At 44.6% G+C, this 18919-nt stretch overlaps 1 protein-coding gene across 2 annotated transcripts in view; it reads right to left on the bottom strand.

Moving 5' to 3' along the window:
• Positions 1-14548: 14548 nt before the first annotated feature.
• LOC134346777 (solute carrier family 15 member 1-like) overlaps positions 14549-18919 on the bottom strand; it is a 59311-nt gene continuing 54940 nt past the window's right edge. For both annotated transcript variants that reach the window (XM_063048407.1, XM_063048408.1), the window contains one exon: positions 14549-15372. In XM_063048407.1, the coding sequence (XP_062904477.1) occupies positions 15175-15372 (198 nt within the window). In that variant the 3' untranslated portion in view covers positions 14549-15174. The remainder of the gene's footprint in view (positions 15373-18919) is intronic.

Raw genomic sequence — 18919 nt, 5'->3', positions numbered from 1 at the left:
TAGGATCCATGACTCCACCACTGCTTTACCTCACTTCTATAGTCTTTGTGTCTATCTCCTGAGTAAATACAGATGCAAAATATCCATTTACGATCTCCCGCACCAACAAGCGCAGGAAGAGCTTCTTCCCTGAGGCTGTGACCCTGCTGAACCTCACATCACAGCGCTAAGCAGTATTGCACCCATATTGTACTGTCTCAGTACTTTTATATTTGTGTGCTGTAGCACTTACTTTTTATTCGCAGTTATTTTGTAAATAACACTATTCTTTGCATCTCTGGTTAGATACTAACTGCATTTCTTTGGCCTTGTATCTGTACTCGGCACAATGACAATAAAGTTGAATCTAATCTAATCTAATATATCCCACCTGCCTGTACCTGCTATGCACCTCCATCTTTTTCTCAATCAGGGCCTCAATATCTCTCAAATACCAAGGTTTCCTACACCTGTTGTCCTTGCCTTTTATTCTGACTGGCACATACAAGCTTTGTATTCTCAAAATTTCACTTTCAAAGTCCTTCCACTTACCAAGTACATCTTTGCCAGGAAATAGCCTGTCCCAATCCACACTTGCCAAATCCTTTCTGATACCATCATAATTGGCCTTTTTCCAATTTAGAATCTCAACCCGAGGACCAGACCTATCCTTTTCCATAATTACTTTGAAACTAATGGCATTATGATCATTAGATGCAAAGTGTTCCCCTACACAGACTTCTGTCACCTGCCCTGTCTCATTCCCTAGTAGGAGATCAAGAGTGCACACTCCCTCATTGGGACTTCTATGTACTGAAAAAGGAAACGTTGCTGAACACATTTGCCAAACTCTATCCCATCTAGCCCTTTTAGAGTTTGGGAGTCCCAGTCAATACGTGGAAAGTTAAAATCATCTACTATCACAACCTTATGCTTCTTGCAACAATCTGCGATCTCTCTCCAAACTTGTTCCTCCAAATCCCGTGCACTGTTCGGTGGCCTGTAATATAGGCCCATTAACATGATCATACCTTTTTTATTCCTCCGTTCCACCCATAAAGCCTCTCCCATAAAGTTCACTGCTGTTACATTTTCCCTGACTAGTAATGCTACCTCTCCTCCTTTAATCCTCCTCACTCTATCCCATCTAAAACAATGGAAACCTGGAACACCGAGGTGCCAGTCCTGCCCCCCACCACCACCCACAGCCACATAGAAACATAGAAAATAGGTGCAGGAGTAGGCCATTTGGCCCTTCGCGCCTGCACCGCCATTCAGTATGATCATGGCTGATCATCCAACTCAGAACCCTGCACCAGCCTTCCCTCCATACCCCCGATCCCTTTAGCCACAAGGGCCATATCTAACTCCCTCTTAAATATAGCCAATGAACTGGCCTCAACTGTTTCCTGTGGCAGAGAATTCCACAGATTCACCACTCTCTGTGTGAAGAAGTTTTTCCTAATCTCGGTCCTAAAAGGCTTCCCCTTTATCCTCAAACTGTGACATCTCACTAATGGCTACAATATTAGATTAGATGAGATTATGAGGACACGCAGTCCTCTTTTATTGTCATTTAGTAATGCATGCATTAAGAAATGATACAATTTGTTCCTCCAGAATGATATCACAGAAACACAAGACGAACCAAGACTGAGAAAAACAGACAAAAACCACATAATTATAACATATAGTTACAACAGTGCAAAGCAATTCTGTAATTTGATGAAGAACAGACCATGGGCATGGTAAAAAAAAGTCTCAAAGTCTCTCAAAAGTCCCATCATCTCATGCAGACGGTAGAAGGAAAAAACTCTCCCTGCCATGAGCTTCCAGCGCCGCAAACTTGCTGATGCAGCATCCTGGAAGCACCCCGACCACAGTCCGACTCTGAGTCCGTCCGAAAACTTCGAGCCTCCGACCAGCCCTCCGACACCGAGCACTGAGCACCATCTCTGCCGAGCGCTTCAACCCCGGCCCTGGCAATAGGCAAAGCCAAGGATTTGGGGCCTTCCCCTCCGGAGATTCTCAGTTGCATACTAGCAGGGCAGCGAAGTAAGCATTTCAGAAGTTTCTCCAGATGTTCCTCCATGCTTCTTCACGTCTGTCTCCATCAAATCAGGATTGTGCACGGCCCCTATTTAACAAATACGATATCATTCGGAGCGGCTATCATAATTCCATGTGGTGATCCATGCCCTGAGCTCGTCTGCCTTTCCTACAATGCTCCTTCCATTGAAATATACGTAACTCAGAACACAAGTCTCACTATGCTCAACCTTTTGATTCTTGACTTTGCCTGAGGTCTTAACAACATCTGTCTTCACAAGCACTCCACTATCCGTTCTGGCACTCTTGTTCCCATATCCCTGCGGCTTCTAGTTTAAACCCTGCCATCCCTGCACCTTGCAGTACTAACAAATCTTCCTGCTAGGGTATTAGTCGCCCTCCAGTTTAGATGCATACCATTTGTTCCGTACAGGTTCCACCTTACCTGGAAGAGAGCCCAATGATCTAAAAATTTGAAGCCCCTCCTCCTACAACAACTCCATAGCCACGTGTTAAACTGCATGATCTTCCTATTTCAGGCCTAACCAGCATGCAGAACAGGTAGCAATCCTTTGATCACAACCCTGGATGTCCTGTCCTTTAACCTAGCAACTAGCTCCCTGAACTCACTTTGCAGAATCTCGTCCCTCTTCCTATCTATGTCTTTGGTACCTACAAGGACCACGACCTTCCACTTAAGAATACCGAGGACTCAGTCCGAGATTTCCCAGACTGTGGCACCTGGGAGGCAATATTCCATCCAGGAATCTCGTTCTCATCGACAGAACCTTCTTTCTGTTCCCCTAACTAACAAACCCCCATCACCAATACTCACCTCTTCTCCCCCTTCCCTTCTGAACCAAAGAGTCCAACTTAGTGCCAGAGACCTGACTGCTGTGACTTTCCTCTGCTAGGTCATTCCCCCAAAAATTGTATCCAAAGTGGTATAGCTGTTGTTGAGGGGGATTGCCACAGGGGTACTCTGCACTGGCTGTTTAACCACCTTCACCCTCCTGACCTTCACCCAGTTTCCCGTGTCCTGCTCTTTAGGTGGAACTACCTCTCTATATTTACTGTCTGTAACCTCCTCCACTTCCCGAATGATCAGGAGTTCATCTAGTTCCAGCCCCAGCAACTTAATGCAGAGCGTTAGAAGCTGCAGCTGGATGCACTTCTTGCGGATGAAGTCATTGGGGGGAGGGACACTGGAGATCTCCTTGCCTTCCCACAGCCCACTTTAGAGGCATTCAACTATTCTGCCTGGCATCCCTGCTGCTTTAACTGTACCATTATAAAAAGGGAGTCAACAAATGAACTGAAAAAAATCAACCTAGAGCTTTTTGCCTTCTCTCACTCAAGCCTCTCCTCACTGAAGCCGCAAAGGGCTAAAGCCTCAAATCGTCACTCTAACACTGTCCACTCCAACAATAGCCACTCCACCAAAGGCTGCTCCCTGGCTTATTATTATTTGCCTTCACTGATGAATCCTGATCTCTGATTGGCCTCTGCTCCAACACTGATGCACTGCCACAGACCTGTGAGAGTCACCTCTTCCCTCACTCCCAACCTCTGATTGGCCACTGTTCAAATGCCGTTCAGACACCTGTTGCTGGGTATTTCCATGCCTGACAACAGACCCCCAAAGCAGGTACCCTATTCTGAGCTCATTCCTGGGAAAAGGCTACAACATTATCAGGGGGAACCATTCATGACGTGCTTCAGGCCACTTTGAAGAAAAGCAATTTCCCCACTGACTCCTGGGAACTTATGGCCCTTGACCACTTAAAATAGAGAAGGAACATTCAATATGATAATGACAACCTCAAGGTCAAGTATGAGTAGAAGTAAAGGAAGGAGTGCAATACATCACATACTACCCACACAACTCCAAAGGCTATGGGTGCTTGATACATTCAGGGCTGGTGTATCCAGAGAGCCGTGCCTGTCATGGCTCAGCACTGCCCTCTACCGGCTCGGAAGGCACACCACATGCCAGTCAACATTTCACCCCTCCCAACTAATCAATGCGTATGTAACCATTGGCCACCTTAATTGGATTAACCCATCTAGCACCAAGCCGTTGGCCCCCCAGTGAATCACCTGGGCTGGACCTGCCAGCCCCCTGACCTATAAAGGGTGCTACATGTGCTTAGCTCACTCTCTTTTTTGCTGTTGGTGAGTTGTGCATTGAATAAGGTTTTGGGAACATTTATTGTTGTCGCTGTAGCAGAGAGCTGTGCCTGCCCACAGTCAAGGGGTCGCAGGTATTGTAGTTACTTTTCCCTTGCTTGTATATGTACCTGTATTCTGTTCCCACACCGTTTTCCCATATATTGTACTGCCGATCCAACTTTTCCCATGCTCGTCTATTCTAAGCACGGTTGTGCGAATATTGTAGCCACTTGTGTTGTCCCCAAGCTCTTCTCCCCTTGTAAATAAACTCCTTACTGTTAAAACTGTGTGTCCAGAATCCTTGCCTTGAGACCCACAGAATCTGTCTCATTTCCATCACAACAGCTGGGTTTTGGGGGAATGGGAGGAATCAGATTAAGAAAAGGTTTGATTTAAGATTAACTTTGTCACTTATACATTGAAACATACAGTGAAATGTGCCATTTGAATCAAATCAGCGAAGATTGAGCTGAGCAGGCCAGAAGTGTCGCCAAGCTTCTAACGCCAACAGAGCGCGGCCGCACATCATTAAACCTAAGCATACGTTTTTGGAGCACACGGTGGTGGGAATCATATCTGGCAGCTGGCACTGTAAAGTAATCACACTACCACGAATCAGGCGAGGAACAGGATTACCATTCTTAGTAAGTGGGCCACGGGCTGAATGGCCAATTTCTATCCATTCAGATCCTTCGTCCTCTGGAATTTCGGACACCTTGTCGATCCTCACGACCAAGCTCCCTGCTGCCCCCCGTGTCATGTTCCATGCAGAACTGCCGATGTTTCTCCCTTCCCCTAAAAACGCGAAAGCATTTGATGCTCAGAGTACCCCAGCGGGTTTCTCTCACTCCCTCATTGTCATTATCGTGTCGCACAGCACAGAAAGGAGACCTTCGGCCCATCATATCCATGCTGATCTTGATGTCCATCCACCCATATCCCAATTGCCTGCACTGGATCAAAATCCTTCGATGCCATGCCCGTTCAATTGCTTGTATTAATGGCTCCTAAACTACAGTCAGTGGCCAGTTTATTAGGTATCTTTTGTAACTAAAGAAGTGGCCACTGAGTGTGGGTTTGTGGTCTGCTGCTGTAGCCCGTCCACTTCAAGGTTCGATGTGTTGTGCGTTCAGAGATACTCTTCTGCATTCCACTGTCGTAACACGTTTATCTGAGTTACTGTCGCCTTCCGTAAGACCATAAGGTACAGGAGCAGAATTAGGCCATTTGGCCCATCGAGTCTGCACCATCATAGCGGATCCATATCCCTCTCAGGCCCAATCACCTGCCTTCTCCCTGTAACTGTTCATGCCCTGACTAATCAAGAAACTATCAACCTCTGTCTTAAACATACCCAATGACTTGGCCTCCATAACTGCTGGTGGCAATATATTCCACAGATTTACCACATTCTCTGGTGAAAAAAAAATCCTCATCACCATTCTAAATGGAAGTCCCTCTATTCCGAGGCTGTATCCTTTGGTCCTAGACTCCCCCAGCATAGGAAACATCCTCTCCATATCCACACTATCGAGGCAGCATCGACAGGTTTCAATGAGATTGCCCCTCGTTCTTCTGAATTCCAGCGAGTACAGGCCATTTGCTGAAGACCTGTGCTGACCATCTGGCTGGTGTGTTCACGGATATCTTCAACCTCTTACTCCAGCAGCGTGTGGTACCCACCTACTTCAAGCAGCCTTTAATCGTACCGGTGCCCAAGACAAGTGTGGTAACCTCTTTCAGTGACTATTGCCCAGTGGCACTTACATCCACAGTGATGAAGTATTTTGAGAGACTGGTATTGAAGCATATCAGCTCCTGTCTGAATGGCGGCTTGGGTTCACTCTTCCTTGCCTACTGAAGCAATAGGTCTGTAACAGATGCTGTCTCATTGGCTTTCCTCCCAACCCTGGAACACCTGGACAGCAAAGGTGCATACATCAGGATGCTCTTTATCAATTACAGTTCAGTATTTAATATAAACATCCACCTCAAAACTAAACAGTAAACTCCAAGACCTGGGCCTCAATACCCAATTGTGCAATTGGTTCCTGGATTTCCTCACTTACAGACCTCAGTCAGTTTGGATTGGCAAAAGCATCTCCTCCACAATCTCCATCAGTACAGGAGCAGAGCACTACGGGGATGCGTAGTTAGCCCATTGGTCTACTCGCTTTACACCCATGACCGTGTGGTTAAGAGCAGCTCCAATACCATATACAAGTTTGCTGATGACACTCTGTTGAGGGCCATATCAAAGGTGGTGATGAATCAGCATACAGTAGGGAGATGGAAAATTTGACTGAATGGTGTAATAACAACAACCTCTCACTCAATGTCAATAAGACCAAGGAACAGATTGTAGACTTCAGGAGAAGGAAACCAGAAATCCATGAGCCAGTACTCATCGGAAGATCAAAGGTGGAGAGGGACAGCAACTTTAAATTCCTGGGTGTTACTATCTCAGAGGACCTGTCCTGGACCCATCATATAAATATAATTGCAAATAAAGCACGACAGTGCATCTACTTCTTCAGGAATCTGCAGAGGTTCAGCATGTCATCGGAAACCTTGGCGAACTTCTTTTCGATGTGTGTCAAAAAGTGTGCTGACCAGCTGCGTTATGGACTGGTATGGGAACACCAATGCTTTTGAATGGAAAACCCTACAGAAGGTAGTGAATTTGGCCCAGTACATCACAGGTAAACCCTCCCAACCATTGAGCACATCTCCATGAAACACTGTCATAGAAAAGCAGCATCCATCATCAAAGATCCTCACCACCCAGGCCATGCTCTTTTCTCGCTGCTGCCATCAGGTAGAAGCTACAGTTGCCTCTTGACTCGCACCATCACATTCAAGAACAGTTACTACTCCTCAACCATCAGGATCTTGAATAAAAGGGATAACTTCACTCATTCTACTTCTGGTGTTCCCACAACTGATGGCATCACTTTAAGGACTCTTTATCTTGTTATTTCATACTCTAGTTATTTATTGCTATTTACTTATATTTGCATTTGCATGGTTTTTTTGTTCTCGATCCTGTTTACAGTTACTGTTCTATAGATTTGCTAAGTATGCCCACAGGAAAAGAATCTCAGGATTGTATGTGGTGACTAATGTTTCCTTTAAGGCGTATGTGTGTGCACATGCACACACATCTTTTGCTACTAGCACACAAAGGAATTTAAATTGCACACAAAAGGTTGTCACTCTCTACCTTGTTGGGATGTTGAGTATATTTCATGATTGTACACAATCACATTTCCTTTTCTGGGCTCTGATGTGGACGGTGTTGACGACGTGAAGTTTCTGATGATTTGCGTGCAGATTTTATACTTGCTTATTTATACAGTTTTCATTTAAAACATTATTCAGTGTGCATATGTTGTTGTCACTGAGCAAAAAATTGCACACCACAAGATTTTTGTGCATACTGGTCATTACAAATTAGAGGGAACATTGGTGGTGACGTGTATGTCCTCTGATAATAAATTTTACTTTGAACTTTGAAATGTAAATATTATTTCTATCACAAGAAGGAGACAGTAGTCTTAACTTATTTTGCTAAATACAAAACTTTGAAGGTTGCTCAGAAGGGCACAAAACTGAACAGAGAGGAAGAGAAAGATAGAGAGATAGGTATCTAGAGAGAGTGGGAGAGAGAGAAAAACACGGGAAGAGGGAGAGAAAGAGTTAAAGATAAGGGAGAGTTAGAGAGGAATAGAAAAGCAATGGAGAAAATAGAGAAGAGACAGTAAAAATAGAGTGAGTGAGAGAGGGGGAAGTGGAAATGGGAAGAACACCAAGAGTGTTTGTTCCCTGGAAATGGAAAAAATTCAGTGTTCATATCATTGGATTATTAGGCGAAGCAGGTGGAATATGAGGAATCATTCTTCTAGCTTGTGTTTGGTCTCACCACGGCAGAGAAGGTCAAGCATGGACATGTCAGTGTAGGAAAGAGAAGGGGAGTTGAAATGACATGGGAATGGAAGTTCAAGATGGCCACTGTGGACGGAGAACAGGTAGCCACATCCATGCCTGGCCTCGCTGATCTCGGGGAGGCCACATGGAAGGCACTGAGTGCAGTAGGTGAGGTATGAGGAGAATTTTCTTTAAATTTCTTTAAATTCTTTAAACTTGTGAAAGTAACAGTGAATGGTATCAAAAGTGAAGCTAAAGAACAATTAAAGGTGGAGAGAGAGAGGAAACTAGCTCTGACGGTCATAGGAATGAACGTACCTTTGGAATAAGATAATATTATGAAAACTTCTTGATGTCTGTAATTGCTATTCCTCTCTGTGTCTTGTGCCTGTGCCATAAGGTGGCAAACTTGCCATTTCTTCAGCATTTTTGTCTGTCTTTTACGAGTCTGAGTCAGTAGCTCGATGCTCAACACTGCATGGATGGAAAATGTGCAAGAAACCAAACGGATTTGAATCCCGCAAACACGAGGAAATCTGCAGATGCTGGAAATTCAAGCAACACACATCAAAGTTGCTGGTGAACGCAGCAGGCCAGGCAGCATCTCTAGGAAGAGGTACAGTCGACGTTTCAGGCCGAGACCCTTCGTCAGGACTAACTGAAAGAAGAGCTAGTAAGAGATTTGAAGGTGGGAGGGGGAGGGGGAGATCCAAAATGATAGGAGAAGACAGGAGGGGGAGGGATGGAGCCAAGAGCTGGACAGGTGATTGGCAAAAGGGATATGAGAGGATCATGGGACAGGAGGCCGAGGGAGAAAGAAAGGATGGGCAAGGGGTATAGTGAGAGGGACAGAGGGAGAAAAAGGAGAGAGAGAAAAAGAATGTGTGTATATAAATAAATAACGGATGGGTACGAGGCGGAGGTGGGGCATTAGCGGAAGTTTGAGAAGTCAATGTTCATGCCATCAGGTTGGAGGCTACCCAGACGGAATATAAGGTGTTGTTCCTCCAACCTTGAGTGTGGCTTCATCTTTACAGTAGAGGAGGCCGTGGATAGACATGTCAGAATGGGAATGGGACGTGGAATTAAAATGTGTGGCCACTGGGAGATCCTGCTTTCTCTGGCGGACAGAGCGTAGATATTCAGCGAAACGATCTCCCGGTCTGCGTTGGGTCTTGCCAATATATAGAAGGCCACATCGGGAGCACCAGACGCAGTATATCACTCCAGCCGACTCACAGGTGAAGTGTCGCCTCACCTGGAAGGACTGTCTGGGGCCCTGAATGGTGGTGAGGGAGGAAGTGTAAGGGCATGTGTAGCACTTGTTCCGCTTACAAGGATAAGTGCCAGGAGGGAGATCGGTGGGGAGGGATGGGGGGGACGAATGGACAAGGGAGTCGCAATCCCTGCAGAAAGTAGAGAGGAGGGGGAGGGAAAGGTGTGCTTAGTGGTGGGATCCCGTTGGAGGTGGCGGAAGTTACGGAGAATAATATGTTGGACCCGGAGGCTGGTGGGGTGGTAGGTGAGGACAAGGGAAACCCTATTCCTAGTCGGGTGGCGGGAGGATGGAGTGAGAGCAGATGTGCATGAAATGGGGGAGATGCATTTGAGAGCAGAGTTGATAGTGGAGGAAGGGAAGCCCCTTTCTTTAAAAAAGGAGGACATCTCCCTCGTCCTGGAATGAAAAGCCTCATCCTGAGAGCAGATGTGGCGGAGACGGAGGAATTGCAAGAAGGGAATGGCATTTTTGCAAGAGACAGGGTGAGAAGAGGAATAGTTCAGACAGCTGTGAGAGTCAGTAGGCTTATAGTAGACATCAGTAGATAAGCTGTCTCCAGAGATAGAGACAGAAAAATCTAGAAAGGGGAGGGAGGTGTCAGAAATGGACCAGGTAAACTTGAGGGCAGGGTGAAAGTTGGAGGCAAAGTTAATGAAGTCAACGAACTCAGCATGCGTGCAGGAAGCAGCGCCAATGCAGTCGTCGATGTAGCAAAGGAAAAGTGGAGGACAGATACCAGAATAGGTTTGGAACAAGGATTGTTCCACAAAGCCAACAAAAAGGCAGGCATAGCTAGGACCCATATGGGTGCCCATAGCTACACCTTTAGTTTGGAGGAAGTGGAAGAAGCCAAAGGAGAAATTATTAAGAGTAAGGACTACTTCCGCTAGACGGAGCAGAGTGGTGGTAGAGGGGAACTGGTTAGGTTTGGAATCCAAAAAGAAGCGGAGAGCTTTGAGACCTTCCTGACGGGGGATGGAAGTATAGAGGGACTGGACATCCATGGTGAAAATAAAGTGGTGGGGGCCAGGGAAGTTAAAATCATCGAAAAGTTTAAGAGCGTGAGAAGCGTCACAAACATAGGTGGGAAGGGATTGAACAAGGGGGGATAAAACAGTGTCGAGGTATAAGAAATGAGTTCGGTGGGGCAGGAGCAAGCTGAGACAATAGGTCTACCAAGACAGGCAGGTTTGTGGATCATGGGTAGGAGGTAGAAACGGGAAGTGCAGAGTGTGGGAACTATAAGGTTGGTAGCAGTGGATGGGAGAGCCCCTGAGCGGATAAAGATTTGAATCCCCCACCGCTTACCTCGAAGTCCAGTGCTGAAGCCACTACACTGCTGGATAGTATCTATGGATGTCCATAAACTGGACATTTGTAGCACAGGGATGTCCTGTTAGTAAACTTTTAAAAAAGTCTCAACTTTATGTCCTGTCAGAAAGAAGTCACATTGCATAATTTGAAACAAAACAAGAAGAGTCCTGATGAAGGGTCTTGGCCCAAAACATCAACTGTTTACTCATTTCCATAGATTCAATCTGGTCTGCTGAGTTCCTCCAACTTTTGGTGTGTATGCCTTTGATTTCCAGCATCTGTGGATTTTCTCTTGTTTGAAAATCAGTTTGCCACTTACTCTTCAAATCAGATCTTTCTTGGAACACATATATCAAGGATCCAGTCTCAATTGAGGATTCTTTCCAGAGGACACTGACAGCTCTTCTGTCCATGACAGGCTCCATGAATTACTGGACCACCTGGTCTCTCCATCTGCCATCTGCCATCTAATCACAGGTAGCACCTCAAACTCCGGGTGACTGTAGAATCATTTCCTTTCCCTATGACTGAAGAGTTTGCTTTGAGATCTTGCTAACACGGCCCAGCTTAGTGGGTAATATTCCCAAAGCAGTGTTCAGTTTTGCAGGTGACAGGTTTGTAGATGACACCACTGTAGTGGGCTGCTTCTCAAATATTGATGAGTCAGAATACAGGAAGGAGATGGAGAGGTTGGTGGCATGGCGTCATGGCAACAACCTTTCCCTCAGTGCCAGCAAAAGGAAGTGGGGTGGTCCACATGCTCTTGCTTACATCAGCAGAGCAGAGGCTGAGAGTATTGAGAGCTTCAACTTTATCAGAGTGGACATCAGTGATAGCCTGTCCTAGTCCAACCATATCAATGCCACGGTCAAGAAAGCTCACCAGTGCCTCTACTTTCTCAGGAGGCTAAAATATTTGGTATGTCCCCTTTGATCCTGACCTATTTTTATTGATGCACCACAGAAAGCATCCTATTCAGACGCATCAAGGCTTGGTATGACTCTTGCTCTGCCCATGACTGCAAGCAACAGTAGAGAGCTGTGGACACAGCTCAGCGTGTTATGGAAACCATCCTTTCTTCCATGGTCTACACTTCTAGCTGCCTCAGTAAAGCAGCCAGCATATCCAAAGACAGTTTGTTTTCTCCCCTCTCCCACTGAGCAGAAAATACTCAAGCCTGAAAGCACGTACCACTACGCTTAAGGACTATTGAATGGTTCCCTTCTACAATAAGTCAGACTCTTGACCTCACAATTTGCCTTGTTATGACCTTGCACCTTATTGCCTACCTGCACTGCACTTTCTCTGTAACACCTACTCTGCATCCTCTTATAGCTTTTCCCTTGTACTACCTCAATGCATTGACGTGATGAAATGATTTGCTTGGATAGGATGCAAGATAACGTTTTTCACTGTACCTCGGTGTCTGTGCCAATTTACCGATCTTCAATCATCTTTGCAAAGGAATGTCCATTTCAAGAAGTTTCAAATTACATATCAGGAGTTGACAGAGGTCAGAAATTTGATAACTATCAAGAACTTGAAAACTGAATGAGGAGAATCAGACTTGAGGCTACCTATTATACCATGGCTGAAACAAAGAGCAAGTCCATCAAATCACCCTGGCCCCTAACCCTCAAACCCACCACACATAAAGAACAGATTGATCCTGGTTTTGATCCTCAGACAGTTTTAGGATGAGAGATGGAAGTTAGAATTCCAGATCCTCGATGGTCTGGGTGTGGGGAAGAATCCTAAGAGCTGACACTACTCCCAAACACTAGCGTCTACTCCCTTGTTCTAGATTACCACATCCAGAGGAAAGAACTTCTCTCTCTCAACCCATGTGATGTCTTTGTTTAGTTAAACACTTCAGACAGATTCCAGCTCTCCCTTGATCTTTGACTCCCTAATCAATGGAGATTAGCAACATCACTCAAATTATTTTGGACTAAAATTGACTTTTTTATTCGAATTGTGTTCTTTCTTGCAAAAAAATGTTTAATTCATGTTATTCTTGTGAATGCTACTTAGCTGATGCTAATGTGCCCATGATGCTGTTGCAGGCAAGTTTCTTAACGACTCTTGCATACATAAGACATAGGAGCAGAATTAGGCTATTCAGCCCATGCTGTTTCATCATGGCTGATCCCGGATCCCACACATGAATTGTGCTTATGGCAATGACCTTGACTTTAACTAAATTTCCGCTGCCGAGAAGGACCATAGTAGCACATGAAGAGGGTCTGCACCATGCCAGACATCTTGCTGGTCCTTCATTGTCCTGGGGTCTAAATCAAGGATCTGCCTCCAGGATTGCAGTGAGGCGATTGAAGAAGACAATTCACTACCAGGTTCTCCAGCGCAGGTATGGTTTTGTAATAAATGCAGAGCTTATTAGCAAAGATGAACGTGAGGCTGCCTTTGCAACATGGGGGACAAGAACACAGGGAACATATAAAACAGAGAGAGATACGAAGAGACTGCTGATGCTGGAATCTGAACCAAAAACAAACAATCCGCGGGAAGAACTCAGTGGACCAGGCAGCATCTGTGGAAGGACAGGATAACTGACATTTCAGATTAAGACCCTCCAATTCTGGGAGGATAGTGGGGAGCTGGGAGACAGCTAGTATAAAGAGGTGAGGCAGGAACTGGCAAGCGAGAAGTGGATATGGTGATGATAGGTTGATGGGCTGGTGGAACCAAGTGGTGGAGAGAGTGAAAGAGGCCAGGAGGTGTTAAGTGGAAGCAACAAAGGGCTGCAGGTGATGAAGTCTGATAGGAGAAGAAGCTGGAGCTTAGATCCAGATAGGGGAGGTGGGAGGCCAGTTGGAAACAGTAGGAGGAGGCGATGGGGGCGGTGGCAGCCCAGTGTGAAAAGTGTGCAGTGAAGGACAGATGCAACTAGGTGGGAAATGGGAAATAAACTGGGTAACAGGGTGGTTGTGGGGGGGGGGGAGAGTTGAGAATTAGAAAAGAAGTGGGTACTTGAAAGGGCCTGAGTGGATCAGAAAAAAGATAAAGGGCACATAGTGGGAGCAGGTTACAGGAAGATTGAGAATTCAATATTTGTGCTGTTTGGTTGTAGACTATCAAGGCAGAGTTATTGAGGTAAATCACATGAGAAAATCTGCAGATGCTGGAAATCCAGAGCAACACACACAAGATGCTGGAGGAACTCAGCAGGTCTGGCAGCATCTACGGAAAAGAGTAAACAGTCAACAGTTCAGGCCGAGACCCTTCATCAGGCATTATGAGGAGTGGCTCCTCAAGTTTGCATTTGGCTCCATCCTGGAGTGGAGGAGGCTGAGGACAGACAGGTTAGTGTGGGAGTGGGGTGGAGAGTTAAAATGGCTGGCAACCAAGAGCTCCAGACAGCCTGGAAACAAAGCAAGGTAGTTACCTAGTCTGCACTTGTTCTCAACAATGCAGCGGAGGCCACACCGAGAGCACCAAATGCAGTAGACAAGGTTAAAAGTGAGTAGTTTTATTTGGCACATGTACAGCAAAACATGGAAACATACAGTGAAATGCATCATTTGCATCAACGACCTTCACAGCCCGAAGATGTAATGGAGCCAACCTGCAAGTGCTTCCATCGCCAACATAGCATGCTCTCAACTTACTAACCCAGACTCATACGTCTTTGGGCTGGGGAGGAAACCCACACGGTCACAGGGAGAACACGCAAACTCTTTAGAGACAACGGTGGAAATTGAACTCTAACGACTATGGTACTGTGTAACATAACACATACATTACCATGTATCGTGTAATAGAACACAAATAAATCCATTTTAAAATTGAGAAATATATGTACACATAAAGAGTTATCAACTTTAATATCTGTTTTTATACCTTCTTCAACATGTATGAAACTTAAGCACAATCCTCCTTGAAGCAGTCAGGCTGTTTTGGAAAGGGTTTTGCTGATCAAACCAAGTTACCTTGGTGGGCACTGTTAAACACTAGCAGGATTCCAGAGTATTAAAGCTGTTTTAGATGGGGAAGAGGTGGGCTTTCACCTTCTTGTTGCTTTGTCTGAATTTGCAATAATGTACAGAATTAAGAACAAATACATCCTTGAAGTATTGCAATATTTCATATAAATATATAACCAGAATTAAAACTAATACATCAACATATATAAACATGTCAAACCTAAAGTGGACACTTTAGGACATCAATCAACACCAGGGGGCAGATATGAGCTTCAAGTTATGAAGAGACAATGAAAATGAGTATTTCAGTTTCAAATGTGTTTACTTGGGCTCTTCTTCAACTTTTGGGAATAATACTGAAACTCCGGCTGGTATAGACAATGAAGAAAATATTCATTGTGAAGGACTTCTAACTAAGGAACCAATGTCACACTTGAGTTTCGTATTGAGGCGAGTGCCAGCCCATGGGTCTAGTCCATGTGGGTATGTCTAGTTGTGGAACAGAAATCTTTAGAGTTCCGTCTGGGCTGTTGGATAACTTGTGCCTATGACACCGTTTAATTCTCCCTCTTTATTTTTGATTCGTTCCTTTTCCTCAAACTCAGCCTCCACTTCCATTGGGTCCACGTACGTATAGAACCTGGCCATGATGCCAAATATTACGCAAACGGTCACCAAGAGAGCAGCAAACAAAATGTACTCGGCCCACTGAAAAAGAGAGAAAAATAATTAGCAATGGAACTTGGAATATCAAAAAGACTCAGGCCACTCATACAGTGAACTATTGCAATCTCAATAAACTTAACAGACTTTAATAGGATCTAGTAGTGTCCTTTTTTTGAGGATGTATCTGCTAGGATGTACAAGGGGAGACAAGTGGATGTAAGATGTGTCAAGTTCAGAAGGCATTTATCCCTCAATATCACCTCTCTGAACAAGAAGGCACAGCAGCAACTCCATTTCCTAAGGGGATTGAAGCAAGCGAGACTCCACCTCAAACATCTGAACTGAACTTCTCAGGAGCACCATCGAAAGTGTCCTGACAAGCTGCATCTCCATCTGGTATGGGAGCAGCCGAGCACTGGACCAGAAATCCCTACAAATGACTGTGAAGATTATCAAAGATCCCACCCATCCATCCAACATCCTCTTTGACTTTCTACCATCAAGCAAGAGACTCCAATGCATAAAGACAAGAATGGTCAGGACTGGAAGAAGTTTCTTCCCTCAGGCCATTAGGCTCCTGAATTCCCTGCCACATCACATTCGAAGTGTGATTGGTTAACCTGTTCTCTACCAGGCGGTATTTAATTTATGCACTTACTTTGTTTATTTAAGCATATTTCATCTGTAGATTTTATTCTTACTTTCCCAAGTTATTGTGTGTTATATGTACTACTGTGCTCTAAACCCAGGTCTGGAGGAACATTGTCTTATTTTATAGTATAAATGTATGTAGTTAAATGACAATAAACTTGACTCGACTTGAAAAGATTAAAAAATGGCCAATAATGTTGGGTTTTGTGTATTGGTACAGAAAGAGGATCTGCTGTGAATTTAATAATATTAATAAATGCTTTATTGACCCCAAGTGGGATTTTTTTTGTTGCAGCAGCAACATTTAAAAACACACTTAGCAGTGTGCAGACTTAAATGATAATAATAATACACAAAATGATAATGTACCAATGTGCAATAATGCCAAAGTCAAAGTGAAAGTAATTTATTATCAATGGACATATATGTTACCACGTACAACCTTCAGATTAATTTTCCTGCAGGAATTTACAGGAAAATAAAGAAATATAATAAAATATATGAAAACCTATACATGGTTTTTCATAAATTTTATTGGGTTTGTGGAGAAGAAGGGCTTATTGTGGGAAATTCTATTGTCAGTCCTCACTGACAATCAACATTGGTGCACCTCAAGATGCATGCTTAGCCCACTGCTCTAATCTATCTACATGCACACCATCTATAAATTTGGCAACAACACAACTATTGTTGGCAGAATTTCAGGTGGTGACGAGGAAGCATACAGGAGTGGGATAGTTCAGCTGGTTGAGTGGTGTCACAGCAACAACCATGCACTCAATGTCAGAAAGACCAAGGAGTTGATTGTAGACTTCAGGACGGGGAAGTCGAAGGAACACACAACAGTCCTCACCGAGGGATTAGCAGTGGAAAGCATGAGCAGTTTCAGGTTCCTGGCTGTCAGCATCTCTGAGGATCTATCCTGGGCCCAACATATCAATGCAGCTACAAAGAAGACTCGACAGCCCCTATATTTCACTAGGAGTTTGAGGAAATCTGTTATGTCATCAAAGGCATTTGCAAATTTCTACAGGTGCATTTTAACCGGTTGCATCATCGTCTGGTAGGCAGGGTCCACTGCACAGCTTTTTGGAAAAAAGCTGCAGAAAGTTGCAAACTCAGCCAACTCCATCGTGGCACTTGCCTCCCCAGCATCGAGGACATCGTCAAAATGAAATGCCTCAAAAAGGTGGTATCCTTCATTAAAGTCCCCCATCACTCTGGACATGCACTCTTCTCATTGGTACCATCAAGGAGGTGGTACTGGTGCTTGAAGACACACACCCAATGTTTCAGGGACAGCTCCTTCCCCTCCACCATCAGATTTCTGAATGGACCATGAACCCATGAACGCTGCCTCAGTTCTTTTCCCTCTCTTTTTGCGCAACTTATTTAGTTTATTTTTATTTATACTTTTTATTGTAATCTGATTACTCTGTATTGTGCTATACTGCTGCCACAAAACAACAAATTTCATGACAGATGCTGATGATATTAAACCTGAATCTGATTCTGATTAAATAATAGAGATTTATTACTACTATTATTCAATGCATTATTTTGCATGTCCATTTATGAATGGTCATTATTTTTGTTACTGTGCAGTAGGATTTAAGAAATCCTATGGATATTTTATGATTGTACTTTTAAATTATTGAGGTCAATAGGTTTTCCCTTAGCTGAGCAAAGAATTAATCCTGTACAAGTCTGGTGGCAGATAATATGGCTGTAAGGAGAAGGAAACACAAAGGTTGGTGGTGTTGTAGATAGTGTAGAGGACTGTCAAAGATTGCAGAGAGACATTGATAGGATGCAGAAGTGGACTGAGAAGTGGCAGATGGAGTTCAACCCGGAGAAGTGTGAGGTGGAACACTTTGGAAGGACAAACTCCAAGGTAGAGTACAAAGTAAATGGCAGGATACTTGGTAGTGTGGAGGAGCAGAGGGATCTCGGGGTACATGTCCACAGATCCCTGAAAGTTGCCTCACAGGTGGATAGGGTAATTAAGAAAGCTTATGGGGTGTTAGCTTTCATAAGTTGAGGGATCGAGTTTAAGAGTCACGATGTAATGATGCAGCTCTATAAAACTCTGGTTAGGCCACACTTGGAGTACTGTGTCCAGTTCTGGTCGCCTCACTATAGGAAGGATGTGGAAGCATTGGAAAGGGTACAGAGGAGATTTACCAGGATGCTGCCTGGTTTGGAGAGTATGCATTATGATCAGAGATTAAGGGAGCTAGGGCTTTACTCTTTGGAGAGAAGGAGGATGAGAGGAGACATGATAGAGGTGTACAAGATAATAAGAGGAATAGATAGAGTGGATAGCCAGCGCCTCTTCCCCAGGGCACCACTGCTCAATACAAGAGGACATGGCTTTAAGGTAAGGGGTGGGAAGTTCAAGGGGGATATTTGAGGAAGGTTTTTTACTCAGAGAGTGGTTGGTGCGTGGAATGCACTGCCTGAGTCAGTGGTGGAGGCAGATACACTAGTGAAGTTTAAGAGACTACTAGACAGGTATATGGAGGAAATTAAGGTGGGGGGTTATATGGGAGGCAGGGTTTGAGGGTCGGTATATCATTGTGGGCTGAAGGGCCTGTACTATGTTCTCTGTTCTATGAAAACCACTCTGGGGGTTTGATTAGGGTTGGTGTGCAGCTCGGAGGTTAAGGTTAGTTAGTTTTTCTTATCAACCACCTGCCTGCCAGTGCTCAAGCCAAACAAAGCCTCCATTTTAAAATTCTCATTTTGGTTTTCAGGTCCCTCCATGGTTTTAGCTCTTCACTACTTCAGTAATCTCTGCTGGCTCAAAATATCCCCAGTGTTTCAGTGTTTCCTCCAATGCTGGACTTGTGATCACCCCCGAATTCAATTAATGGTCTGCAGCCAAGAATCCAAGCTCTAGGCATTCTCAACCCAAATCTCTCCACCCCCTTCCCAT

The sequence above is a fragment of the Mobula hypostoma genome, chromosome 5, assembly GCF_963921235.1.
Source record: "Mobula hypostoma chromosome 5, sMobHyp1.1, whole genome shotgun sequence".
Taxonomy (NCBI): Eukaryota; Metazoa; Chordata; class Chondrichthyes; order Myliobatiformes; family Myliobatidae; genus Mobula; species Mobula hypostoma.
Note: the sequence above shows the minus strand (reverse complement) of the source record. Positions and strands in the feature narration are given on the sequence as shown.